Here is a 13,678-nt window from a genome sequence, read left to right as displayed (position 1 = left end):
GCCACAGTTACACAACCAGTGTAAAGTCTGTCCTGCATCCTGCACTGGGTGTATACATGTGGACATGGACTAATTTGATCTCTACAGTGGCTAAAAGCAGGAGCACGGTGTTCCCATACATGCAGGGCAGCAGCCTGTGCCAACTGATATGGAGCCTCTGACCCATTTGGTCTTGTTGCTTCTGTTCATCCGGACTGTTGAACATAAATATAACACTTTCATGTATTTGAAAAGTACCGGCACGTTAAAAGGTAAATTGCGCTTATTCCCACATTGTGTGCACATTAGACAAATATTGTCCCTATTCATTAACCCATGTGGCCTCGTGACCCATGTAGTGAGATCCGAGCAGAAACATCAGAGGATTTACTGGAATTGAAATCCATGTTTGCTAATCCAAAACGTGGCCCTTTACACAATGGCAGGACTTGTGTACAGTGCATACCATGGATGCCTGAAGGAGAGGTACCCTATCAGTCACTCCAGCTGTTTAGATGTGTGGCACAGAGGCCTCCCTGTCCCCCTGCACCGGCACAGTATGTGCAGCCTTTGAGATAGCCGACTGTGGGAAAGACCAGCGCCTCTTTGCTGCCCTGCTCCTCCTCTGTAGCTCCAGCCGCCTAATGAGTATTGGCGTTTGTGATCTCTTCAGAGCAGCATGAAAGACATCTCTCTGACAGCTCTGCTTAGTGTCACCCAGAAAGCTTGTTACCACACACCAACAACTTCAAGGTCATTTTTACAAATGGAGTGCAATTAAGGAGGCAAGATGCAGCAAATTACTCCCAAAGATTAGATCTTTTTTTATTTGTTTTTCACTTTGTTTTACGTAGTGCAGATGTAATGATTTGCTGCATTTCCACATCTTATGCATTTGTCTTTAGCGGTTATTTCCACCACATCAGCACCCTGGGCAGCCATGATAAAGTGCCAGGGGTGTCCCAAGATTCTGCGTTTGAAAGTGAAGCAAAATTTAATTTGAAGTTAAATTGAAAATAAAAGAAATAAGCAATAAATATTAAGATCACTCCTATTAAAGATCCTTGTTAAAATGTGCAGGTGGGGATTGCTCACATGATGGCTAAGATAGTTGGCTGGTTGTCAGAGTAATGTGACTGTGCAGGTGTACACAAAGGGTCCAACATTAACCTTTTTTGCCACTGGCCCAGTCAGGCAAGTAGGTCAAGAATTTACTGGCTCGAACAAAACATCAAAACATCAATTCAAACTTCTGAAAACTCTTTCTGCAGCATAATCATCTTCATTGTTGTTCCAGATGGTCAGTGTGTTCAAAACATTTTACCAGAAAACGTTTTACGGTTTACAGAAAATCAGTAAATCTTGCGCAGAAGTGGCTCTCTAACATGACTTTTCAGACAGACTTTTCTTTGAGATTTTTCACTCATCAATACTTAACCTGACTCATCTACTCCACAGCCCAGCTGTGGAGTAGATGAGTCAGGTTAACAGCACAAATCCAGAGTTTCTCCTGGGAGTCCTATCCACTGAGTAATGGTTCGGCTGCTCATTTGCGCCCACACATAGAGCTCAGTCTGGCAGCTGTCCAGGCACACATCAGACGCAAACAGAGTTGTACTGAAAGGTCTATCAGTGCATGTATTTGCCATGAAAAGCTGAATTGAGACAATAGAAGCTGCATGATCATGTTCTTCATAGTAAGACTGCTCACAGGACTGAGGAAAGGTTTTTAAGTTTGAACCAGTGTCGACTCTACAAAGCAAGAGTTTTAGCGTTACATGATATCTATTGTAAGATTTGATTTTGCATGGTCAGCAAGTAGGTAATCTAGACCACACTTTGCGGTGCCTTATGTTTATTTCTGCACAAAGCTGGCCAGCTAAGCTATAATCATTCTTAGAGAAAGGGATATCTTGATACTATTATTCCTGTTCATTGTTCCATTATGTCCTCCTTGGCATTCGACCTTACAGTGCATTTTTAATAAAAAAAAGTATCCCGAGCAGCACTTCATACAGGATTACCTCACAGCCAGTCATGTGCTTCAGTTTTGTATAGTTAAAAAGCATACATCCACAAACGATGCCCTTATTTATCCTTATTTTTAAACATCTTTCATGCACATTCCTCTCAATTATGCATTGGCAGATGTCTTGACTGCCTCAGGAGAAGAGGTAAAGCTTACATTGTTCTAGCATTTTAGGCCAAGTAACCTCCACTTACAAACTCACTAACAGCGGATGGTTCAGCCATGTCCTGTTTCGATTCCAAGCTTGGAGTGTAAGCTGTTAGCGATTGACTTTCCAACGATACACTTTTTTTAGTCTCATGCTTTTTCATCAGTTGTAGTGGCTGAACATCACAGATTTAAAGCTTCTCCTGCAGAGTAAACTGGGCAAGCTGTGGCACTTCTAATGGGGTATTTAATCTTTAAAGTTTTTGCAGGGAAGTCAGTGCCTGCCGTGTTTGTTTGTATTTGTTAGTATTGTTTGGCTTTATGGCCAGATGTTTCTGGTTGTCCATGGCGCTTCCCATCAGTCCCATGGTGTTTGACAGCCACAGCAGACCATGAGTCAGTGTGACCTGCTGCTTAACACGAACACTAAACGCTGTCTCGAGGGAAATCTTGCTGTGTTCCTCTCTTTCCTCATTGAGTAATGACTCAAGACTGAGAAAAAGGCCAAAAACATATACTGTATCCATGGTGTTGTTCCAAGGCTGTCACATTACTGTTCATAAGTACAATATGTTTTAAATTTTCTGTTCATTTGTACTTCAGTGGTAAACATTTTACATCAAAATAAATAGGGGAGGATCTTGTAAATATTGTTTAATGTCATTGTATTTCTTTGGGTCTTTCTTTGGACTGTTGGATGTTCAAAAACAATTTCACAAGGACACATTTGCACAGGGTACTTGTGATGGGCATTTTCCACTGTTTTCTGATATTTTTTGTTTGTTGAAGTCCTAATAATGAGTACATTTACTTTTGATACGCAGTGTTTCACTGATAATATTTATGCAATTTTCTTAAAGGGGTACTCCTGCAAATGAATATTTCACTTTGAAACAGTTTGGAGAGAGATTAACGAATAAAGGATCAAAACTGAAGCAGCAGAGCCCGACATATCCTGACTTTTAGTCTCAAGTATAGGTCAAGCACCCAAACACTAGATCCTGCAGTTCTCGCAATACAACTCAAAAAAATCTTCCATTGAACTCTGCCTGCTTGGCAAATGTTAATATTTTTTAAACTCCACACCCCAAGTTTGTAACGCAAGCTTTTTGTTATAAATGTTAAGTATCTAAACCTGAGCTGAGATAACCCTGAATAGTACTTATTGTGAGAAGTAAACAAATCGATGTGTAAAATCAGCAGAGTACCCCTTTAAGTAAACTTTTTATTCTGGGGATTTTACTTACATTGTGGTGTTGATATTTTTACTTAAGCGTGGGATCTGAATACCACTTCCTGTTGTTTCCAAACCCACAGTTGATACCTATTGTTCCAATTTAACAGCTACACATGTAGGAAACCATCAGATAACATGCTGTAACTCAGAAAAAAGTGGCAGTCAAAGCGTTTGTGCGGTCATGGAGGACAAAAAATGCCTGGCTGGCTGTGCTGCCTGTTCATTAACATTTTGTGTGTTTCTGTGGTAGGTGGCTGCCAGAGCCGGAGTTTATGACATCCTCAACCAGCTGGGCTTCTCTGAGTTTGAAAACCCGAGGGACACGCCACTGGCCAGGCTGCGCTGCCGCTGGCAACAGCAAAACATTCAGTCACTTCCTTTCCGGGGGGAGTTCATCTAAGAGATGATCACTGTGAACGCACCAAGACAGTACTGTGCTTTTCAGAATAAAAGACATTGACATTGTTATGCCTTCTATATTCACCCTTGTATTATCCATATCTTCACATCATCTATTGTTTGTGCTTTTTTTCAAACTCACTTGCGATGTTAACATTTTGTAGGTGTTTCGATGTTGATTCTTAGCAGAATGTTGCTCCTATATTAGAAGTTGATATTTGTGCCTTTGCCTTGTTTAATCAATGGTAGAACATAGTGTTAATGTACTAATATTTTTTTTATTGTTTTTTTGTTTTTTTATTCTTTCTTTATGAGTTCTCGCTTTTGAAGATGAGATAGCTTTTTAAAACTTCTGTTGGAACAAGACAAGAGTTAAATGTTGTTATGGAGGAGAGAAGCAAATTCCACTGTGTTGTCAGACAGCAATTTGGGGTCTGTGTCACAAGTGCTTGCTGTTTGCTGTGTGACCTGATATTTTTCTTGAGCCCTGTCTTTTTCTTCTCAGCACAGCTGTCATCTGTGGCTGTGCTTTTGTTCAACTTGTGGATTTACATTTTTGAGAAGATTCCCTGTGTACATATGAAAGCTGCTGTTATTTAATTGCTGATGTTTCCTTGAGTTTTCTAACTCTCATCAGTGTTTTTTTTTTTTAGGGGAGTGTTGAGCAAGTTCCCGTTAAGTTTCTTTTGCTACAGTATAATGGCAGTAAAATGTCCATCTGTTGTACCCATTTCTTTTTTAGATTTAATTACATGCCATGGTACAGGTACTAACATTACAGCATGTCAGGATTTTGTATGTTAGTTTGATTTTACTCTAAAGCTGTAAATGTATGTATTTGTAAACATTGGAGCAATGATGCTTAAGAATTGTAAATGCATACATTTCCCTGAGATTCCTTTTAAGTCCCATGAAATGGTAACATCCCTTCTTTAATGTGATGTGAAGAACTAAAGATATCATCTTTTTATTATACATATACTTCTTCCTTTTCAAAACTTGGGAACTGCATTACCCACAATGCAACTCAGCCATATACAGTTTAGTCTGAGGTTTTTGTTTGTTATCCTAGTAGCAGCTAATGTAGCCTCAAGCTGCTAGCTTCCAGCAGAGATGAGGAGCAGTTACAGAGATCTGGTAAGCTCACTTCTTTCTAACTCCACACTTCCCCCAGATTTTCTCTACTCTTTCAAACTTGTAGTCTTCACCCCCATCCTAGGCTAACTCAAGCGACATCACTTTATCAGACTTCACCTAGCACACTGTGGAGCCACAAAATGCTTTAAACACCTTTTTCTTCACATGTGCAGCAGTACTCTCCCAACACCTGTAAACAGACTTTGATGTGTAAAAAAGTTCCCCTTTAATCAGCTCAGCTCTCACAGACTTTACGGCCCCTGCCAGTAAACAGTTACCATTTCTGTCACCAGTCCATCAGCAGGAATTAAATTATACATGTGACTATAACATTTATGGTTGGAAACAGCCAGGCTTGCAAATACTTGGTGTAACTTGGGTTAAAAAGAACACTTGGTATCAATTGATGAAGGATAAATATACCCTTTAACAACTGCAGCTCATGTTGGTGGCATCAGTGGAAGGAGACAAAAGCTGCATATTTTGCTGTTCTGGACAATAACTGTGTTGTCGGCAAATCAGGGCAACAATTAGATCATTGATTTGTTAAACACATGCCAATTATTGTTTAGTGTGCCTACGTTAACTTTTACTGTACAATATTTCTTCAAGAGTAACACTTTTTGTTTAATTTTATTATTCTTTCATTTGCTAATATGTCTTTTAGTTTTAAAGTAACTTGTAGCTCAGTGTGCTTTAAAAACAATGAATCCTGCCTTTAAACCAGAAAGATATATTTCTACCAGATGCCTGTCGTTAATGTTTTTTTCTTTTGTCAATGTATCAGAACATTTGCACTGTATATAATAGATTCAGACTAACTGAGCAAAAAGATTGTGATGATTGATAATGAAATTGAAATAGCTTCTTTTTTTTTTTTTTTTTTTTACTTTTGAGGAGAATCGATTACAAACACATCTTCATGTGACTTCTTAACACAAGAACATACATACACACACATGTGCAGGTTGTAATAACACCCTAGCATCTTAGTAAGGCTATGCTCTTAATTTTATGTTTTTTTTTAAATGTTTTTTTAAACAGGCAGTCATCATAGAGCCAATGGTTAACCCTTTATTCACTGTATGTGCCATTTATTATATTTTTTGGGGCTAAAATAAATAGATTTAACAGTGTCTGTCTGTTTTTGGTATCATTTCTGATCCATCAAGGATTTGGATTTAAGTGTGGGAGGATTTTCAATAAAACAATGCTGTGTGACAGAGCCAAATAATTGTCTCTTCCTTCTGTCGGCTTCCTGTCTTTTTCTTTCTTATCTCGGCATAATCTTTTGCTCTAGATACGCACCGCTAAGAACCCACTCGTATATCCGGACGGCCTCTTTGTCTTGTGTCAGTTCCAACCTCGGAGAGCAGAGCAGGTTATGAGCGTGGAGCAGCATACATTTACACAAAACAGATGATTCATTGTTGGGCTGAAATCTTAACTTATTCCATATAGAGTAATAAAGAGCTTAGGCAGATCAAAAGACTAATCTGAGTTGCCTTTTGATGTGGACAGGTAAAGTCTTAATTAAAAATAAATATGGTCACTCTCAAGAATGGACAGCTGTGTGGGGATTAAAAGCCGGTACATCAGTGAAGCTCACTTGGCTTTGCTGGCCTGCTTTGAAAGGCTGAAATCCCAGATCACTTCCCGTCTTGTAAGTGCATAGCAGGCTTATCTTTGGGAGCACGGAAGTTGTTGAAGGATTTTATCACACCACAGCCTATCCTGGATTATTGAAAATGGAAACCAAGTTGTCCAGATCGAAACACTCCTTTTATAGTTTGTTGCACTTGTTTACTCAGTTTATGGTCTACATTATACCTCTTTGTTAGGGGCCTGGCAGTGTCTGGGAGATGTATTAGATAAGTGCGCACTAACACAAACGCACCTTTTAATAGACTACAGTGTCTGTTTTGTAAATTTCTCTTAACTCAACCAACAGAGACAAATTGGTTAAAACAACATTCGGATATGGAGAGGGGCTATTCAGTTGCAGCATGTGGCCAACTTGACTCCGGGTCAAGATAAGCCTAGGACATGAAGACCATGCTTGGATGATATAGCGGCCCCTTGCCTTTGAAATCCTTTCCAGACTCATTGAGATACTCCCCAATGTGAAACTCAAGCTAGCGGTTCTGAGGGATCCCGAGATTACAGCAGACAAAGAGCGGCTTTGAGAGGTGAGCAGCGAGAGGGGATGTAATGAACTTCATGTGAAAAGCTTCCCTCTGCAGATGAGAGAGCTGTTCAGGAGAGGAGGCATGGTGCCGGTCCGAGGGGTGCATGGGTGCACCGCTGTCCTCTTTGATTGTTCTCGTGTGGATAAAGGCAGAATTACAAACACCTCAGCGATGAGACAGAGAAGTGTGTTCTCAGCCCTTTCAGGGATTTGATCAATAATAACACGACCATGAAAAATCTTTGAAGGGATTTTCCTTAATGTTTGTGGCAAATAAAGGTCCAGGCCTTCATTTACCATGGGCAATAATACAATCCCTGATAGGCAAGGTATTACACACCCCACTGAGCAAGGTAATGAAAAGTCTTAGCTGGCAGGATAAAAAATACTGATTGAATTGATAGAGAGCTCTTAAATGTTCTTTCCCCCCCCTTCATTCGATCTTTCAATTTTGTAATTTAGAGGGCGTGGTTCCAAGAATACTGTCACTGGCTTGTTATCTGGTTGTGTAAGCTGGACTGAATTTAAACTACTGTACATTAAAATATATGTATATATATGCGCACGCTGGCTGATGGTAACCATGATTTTAAAATCATGTCTGGGAATATTAGTTTTTTTACAAGGATGGATCATGCAAAAGTGAGTCAGAACAGAGCTGGATACTTAGAGACTCGACTTATTTGGGAACTGACTCCCAGAAGACTTGATTTGACTTGAGAATTGTCATAAGGTTTGCATCAAGTTAAATCCTGAACAAGACCGCGACAGGGAGACGTTGGATAGTTACAAACCTTTAAAATTTAACGGTTGAAACAACCTTGGGTCGGTGTCACAAAGATAAGTCTTTGACTATATATGGCTTAGATCAAATTAATAATCAGACTTCAGAGAGATGTCTAAATTCATCTGTTGCACAAAGCTGTGCAGTTCTTGACCATCTTAAGTAGGACTAATTTGCAGTGAATTCTGGGTAAATTAGCTAAAACTCAGCTCTGTTTACTCTAGCAGACAACATTTGATTTTGCTAGTACTCGGCTGGACCCCCTTTTGCCTTCAGAACTGCTCTAATTCTTCCTCAGAGACTTTGGTCCATATTGACATAAAAAGCACCACCAGCACATCCCAAAGGTGCTCTACTGGATTGAGATCTGGTGTCTCTGGAGGCCATTGGAGTACAATGAACTCTCTGTCATTTTTCAAGAAACCAGTTTGAGCTTTGTGACATGGTGCATTATCCTGCTGGAAGTAGTTATCAGAAGATGGGTACAGTGTGGTCATAAAGGGATAGACATGGTCAGCAATAATGCTCAGGTAGGCTGTCGCGTTTAAACAATCCTCAGTTGGTACTAAGGGTACCCAAAGTGTGCCAAGAAAATAACCCCCACACCGTTACACATTAAGGTTCGATGTGTTGTGCATTCAGAGATGGTGTTCTGCATACCTTGGTTGTAACGAGTGGTTATTTGAGTTACTGTTGTCTTTTTGTCATCTCAAACCTTCCGTCTTCCCATTCTCATCAGACCTCTGACATCAACAAGGCATTTTCGTCCACACAACTGCCGCTCACTGGATATTTTCTCTTTTTCGGACCATTCTCTATAAACCCTAGAGATGGTTGTGCATGGAAATCCCAGTAGATCAACAGTTTCTGAAATACTCAGACCAGCCCATCCGGCACCAACAATTATGCCACGTTCAAAGTCACTTAAATCCCCTTTCTTCCCCATTCTGATGCTCGATTCGTAACTTTGCAAGTTATCTTGACCACGTCTACATGCCTAAATGTATTGAGGCACTCTGGTCTCTGCAGGCACTCTGGCTTTAGCTGTCACATTTTGCAGCGATGTCTTCAAACTAATCTAAATTTAGTAACATAATAAAAACAAACTAATCGATCACCTCTGTGAGGTAAAATTAAAGTTTTTCTCAAAGGAGCCTGGTCGCTTTGAAAAGAGCACACTTAACATAACAGCCTCACTTCCCTCTTGGACAGGGCTGCAGGTACACTGTTCTTTATAAACACATTATATAGGTAGCTAAACAGCATGATAACATTAAAGCAAGTAACACTAGTAATACAAGCAGAATATTCAATCTATCACATTAAAATGATCATCAAAGTCAATCATTGTTCTTGTAAAATAATGGTATCTGGTCACAATGCCGGCAGCACAAAGAGACAAGAAGAGGGAGAGGCATGCTATATGTCAACAGTAAATAAAACTACTAGTTATAAAAGCAAATTATCATCAAGCTCAGTCATTCTTCTTCTGGTGGCACCCTCCCCAAAAATGTAACTACTTGCAGATAGCAAGAACAGTGATTCGCCTTGTCCTTCTTCTGCCTCAACTGGTTCAAGGGCCGTACATACCATCTCCTCCGACTCCTTCCCTTGTTTCTGCATTGCAAGTATAAATTGGCCTGTAGCTTAGCTTAGCATAAAGAGTGGAAGCAGAAGGAAACAGCAAGCCTGACGTTTAAAAAAAAATCCCACCTGCCATCATCCTTCAAGTTCACACGTTGTAATTTTATGTGGCTTATGTGTCGAACTATTTTCTGACCAGGCAGTGATTTCCTGGAGTCTCTGCTGGTACAACTGCATGGGAGACAGCTGCATCTTTTCTGTTTTAAACTGACAGTTTGTTTTAAAGCATGACCACAGCAGTTCCCTAAACTTAACCAAGTGTTTATTATTGTACCCATGGTAACGAAAGTCCCCTAATCTTACAAAAGTACTTTAACCCAAGCCACGATCTTTCCCTAAACCTAAACAAGTTACTTTTGTGTGTAAACCTACCCAAAACTTAACCATAGAACTGTCATATTTGACATTTTCTTTTTTATCAACAGTGATTTGTATCAGTTTTGAAAGGGACAGATATGTGATCTCGTCTTGTCGATACAGGCGTTGGATCACAAAACCCAACTGTGTTGTTCCAACGTATTTTGTCATTTAATATAGGGGACTTGTTGGACAAGACGTATAACTCTTTCCAAGAATGCGAATTTAAGTGTATTTCCAAAAATGTCAAACTCATCTATTCCTTTAACTTTCCACCACATTGAATTGAAAACTGTTGAGTAGTTTTTGAGATATGAAGAAAGAAATAAGACATAAAACATACACCTCTTTGGTGGAAGTAGTTATGGTAAAACGTTTGACACAAATATAGTGAGACATATAGGAGTACAGTTGCAGCTGCTCGGACAGAAAAGACTCCCACATTTATTTCAGACTAATCCATATTTTCTTAAGGAAGGTCAAGTGAAACTCATCGAGTCTGACCTGGGTCATTACTCAGCGCTAATTCTGAACCTTTCAGTCTGAAATCCCTCCTTCCACACGGGTTCAGAGGACCATAATAACAACTTCTTCAAGTTGCTGGTTTGTAACTTGACAAACGTAGACGCTCCTCTTCCCTCAAGCTGCCGGACAGACCAGCAGCTGCTTTGCATCTCCCTGCATCTCGGAGATGAAAAGTCACATATTTTCTCAGCACGCTGGCATGGCTAGACCACATTACAGCACACACTGAGGCATCCACAGCTCCACACACTGTACTGTAACTTCTCCTCATTGCTAACAGTAGAAGAAGCTTGATTCTTTGCAGCTCCACCCTCAAAGACTCGACTAACTACTGTTCAGCAGATTACGAAGTGTCTGTGTGATTCAGATTTTAAATACATTTAAGCCATCTACGCAGAAACGTAGAGTTTGACTTTAAGTATGAGTGAAGTATGAGAAGGAAAGGAACGACAACTTTTGCATTTTCAAGTGTATACAGTTCAATAAATCCCATTTCTGAAGAGCACTGGCTGTCTCACATGAATATCTGCAGACTTATTGTTATAATACTCAAGAGTTTGGTTCAGTTTGCGACAAGAGTGCATTAAAGTTTTGCTCTTATACTCCTGTTGCAAAGGACAGAATGTTCTAATGCAAGCACTGTAGTAGAAAATTGTTCTGGTGTGTGGACTTAACCACAGACTGTGAGTGGAGCTATTCATTTCAGAAGGGGAAAAACAAGGCTTCTAATTGAATACTATGCTATATTGTGGAATGTCATCCTGGCGTTTAGACACAAATGAAGAAAAAAACACTCCAAACAGTATGGATGGAAAAAGAGCCTTCTTTCAAGGCAGTTAATGGTTTCCATCTCTTAATGCTGTGGTTAGTTTCCATCTCTTATTAATGCACACTGGGGGGTGGGGAGTGGATGACTGTGTAAAACCCACACCTGCTCTACATTGACCCATCCAGGGAGCACAGAGGTAATTAGCCACAGAGTGAGGGTATAGGCACTGCATGGGGGAGGTCGCCCAGACACAGTGAAGGAGCTGTTGAGGGAAAAGAATGTCCAGTCTAGACACCTTTTTCCTCAAAAAGAACCTGAAAGTCAAAACTCATTTAAAACCCAACCCCCTTCTCTTCCTCTGAGAAGGATTCCAGAGTTGTTGGTTCAGTCTCTGCGTGGTCATGTCTGGCTAAGTCTGGACTCCAGCAGGGTGAGCCTGGGCCAAACAAATCCTGGTTGCTTGAGCAGTGATCCAAGGTTTTAACAGCGTGTCATTCCACTGATGAAACCTACTGTAGTTTTCACACCGTCTGAGCCTCTATTGATGGTGTTGGATTTGTTCCCTTTCTCCGGATGGAATATATGCTCACAGTGGCATCTGCAGGATTAGCCCAAATTATGAAAACATGTGATACCAGCTGCATGAGGTCATTAACTAAGACAATGCAAGATGTGCTTTGTTGATACTAGAATTCAATAGACATGGAAAACCGGTATTAAATCAGATTTTCTTGCTTTTTTTTGGCACATTAGCACTTTACCTCACCTTGAAATGCACTTTATTTGGCTATACGTAGGTTTCAATTTTTTCAAGTCTATTAAAAGAATATGTATGTTGACACAGGTTTTGGTCGCTTTAAGTGTTCCTTCTGTCTATACTGGACCTGAAGAGACAATTTCAATCTCAATTTTGTTGCCACAGACAGAGTTTGTGAAGCTATTCAAAAACTTCTCCTTCAGTCTTCAGCCAGGAGTGTGTCTCTGGTTTTGGTTTGATCATCTGTTTCTATATTCCAAACATATTTTTCTGTTCTTAATATTAGCAAATATATTTTTTAATATTCGCAAATATATTTTTACTTTGTGTTTTTGACTGTGGATTGTTGTTATCTGTTGTAGTGTATGCATTTAAAAATTCCAGAAGTTGACTTCTCTCCAAACAAGTCCCACTTTTCTTCAGACATCTACATTGAATTTATTTTTATTTTTTTACCTCTGCCATCCCTGATTTATTGCAATATTATCAGTGACATGTGTTAGGAAAACATATAATTGCACCTGGAGCTGTTGTAAGAAAGAAAAATAGATTTCAGGACTCAATACTAGCTGCTTAGGTGGATATTTTTGCGGTATATGATGATATAACGTCTCCTGTTTCTTTTTCGAGATGAAAAAAATTCGCTTGGCTAAATATGTGGTTGTCTAGCGGAGAGAAGGCGCTCCCACTATTGGCTGGTAGTGGCTTCAAGTTGAGCAGTTGAGAGTCCCGCTGCCGAACCATTGGTGCGTAATGGTGCACGACTGTACGGCAGATGTTTCACCACCGGGACACTCTGTCTCTGCACACTTTATCTGAACTCTTCCGACTTTTTTTCTCAACGTAGGCGTGCGTTAACTTGCTCTCCTTCCTTTTAAAAAAAAGTTATCTGGGGAAGGAAAGGACGAAGAAGAAGAAAAAAAAATTGGCTATCTCTTCAAACCGTCCCGGGAGTTGTCGTCATCAGCACCCCAGATACCCCCCACCCCCCCTCCCCCCCCTCCCTTAGCTCCCTAAATGGATGGGGGCAGTCTTGGCAGTTCAGCACAGGCCAAAAGATTGGAAACAACTTGCGAATATCCGTCAGTTTGGCGTCTAGAGGGAAACGCTCAGAAATGACCGGCTGCCTCGCTGGAGCTCAACTCTGAGGACTTTTCTCCTGCATTTGTGCTTTTTTTTTTTTATCAGGAGGAAGGACTCTGTTCAAAGTTTACAACAGAAAGGAAAACTCAGCGTGGCAGCTCTCACACTATAGCCCTCGCTATGGATTGTATGTATTTATTCATGTGCTTTTCACTCAGTCAAGTATTTTTGGATCATATTTTCGCTGCAGAAACACATGGTGAGTTATGCATTTATTGCCTCTTTTTTGGCTCTGCTTTTGTACTGTGTAGAGAAATGTACAAAATCTAAATGTGAGGGAGTAATGACAAACACTTATGGCCTGTTTTTATTGATAGGTGAACTTAATAAGTCTGACAACTTTACTGTTTTGCATGAAGTCAATACAGTGTGTTGAGTAGCTAGATTTTCCTTTATGTCCACATGATTTTACTATTACCTGTTTCATGAAGAGATCATTCATTCTGAGCTACCTTTATATGCACTATAAAATAATATGTATGAAATAAAGTTTAACTATGTCCTCTATGATACAGCATACATACATACATACTTTTTAATCATTCAGCTTACTTAGTTTTAAAGTATTTTCCATAAGGAACCT

At 39.9% G+C, this 13,678-nt stretch overlaps 2 protein-coding genes across 2 annotated transcripts in view; both read left to right on the top strand.

The window, feature by feature from the left end:
- Window positions 1–6,153, top strand: part of pald1a (phosphatase domain containing paladin 1a) — a gene marked incomplete at its 5' end in the record, with an annotated part of 34,199 nt that extends 28,046 nt beyond the window's left edge. Inside the window, 1 exon segment of the mRNA XM_038736061.1 lies at window positions 3,643–6,153. Within this exon segment, the coding sequence (XP_038591989.1) occupies window positions 3,643–3,792 (150 nt within the window).
- A 6,775-nt stretch (window positions 6,154–12,928) lies between these two features.
- The window catches only part of LOC119915923 (A disintegrin and metalloproteinase with thrombospondin motifs 14), a 46,501-nt gene continuing 45,751 nt past the window's right edge, over window positions 12,929–13,678 (top strand). Inside the window, exon 1 of the mRNA XM_038735717.1 lies at window positions 12,929–13,294. Coding sequence (XP_038591645.1) covers window positions 13,216–13,294 — 79 coding nt within the window. The 5' untranslated portion in view covers window positions 12,929–13,215. The remainder of the gene's footprint in view (window positions 13,295–13,678) is intronic.

This window comes from Micropterus salmoides, unplaced genomic scaffold (genome assembly GCF_014851395.1).
Source record: "Micropterus salmoides isolate LMB-PRFRI ecotype aquatic unplaced genomic scaffold, ASM1485139v1 Ms_hic_scaffold_21, whole genome shotgun sequence".
Classification (NCBI taxonomy): domain Eukaryota; kingdom Metazoa; phylum Chordata; class Actinopteri; order Centrarchiformes; family Centrarchidae; genus Micropterus; species Micropterus salmoides.
The sequence above is the reverse complement of the archived record's forward strand: the minus strand, read 5'-3'. Positions and strand labels throughout refer to the sequence as shown.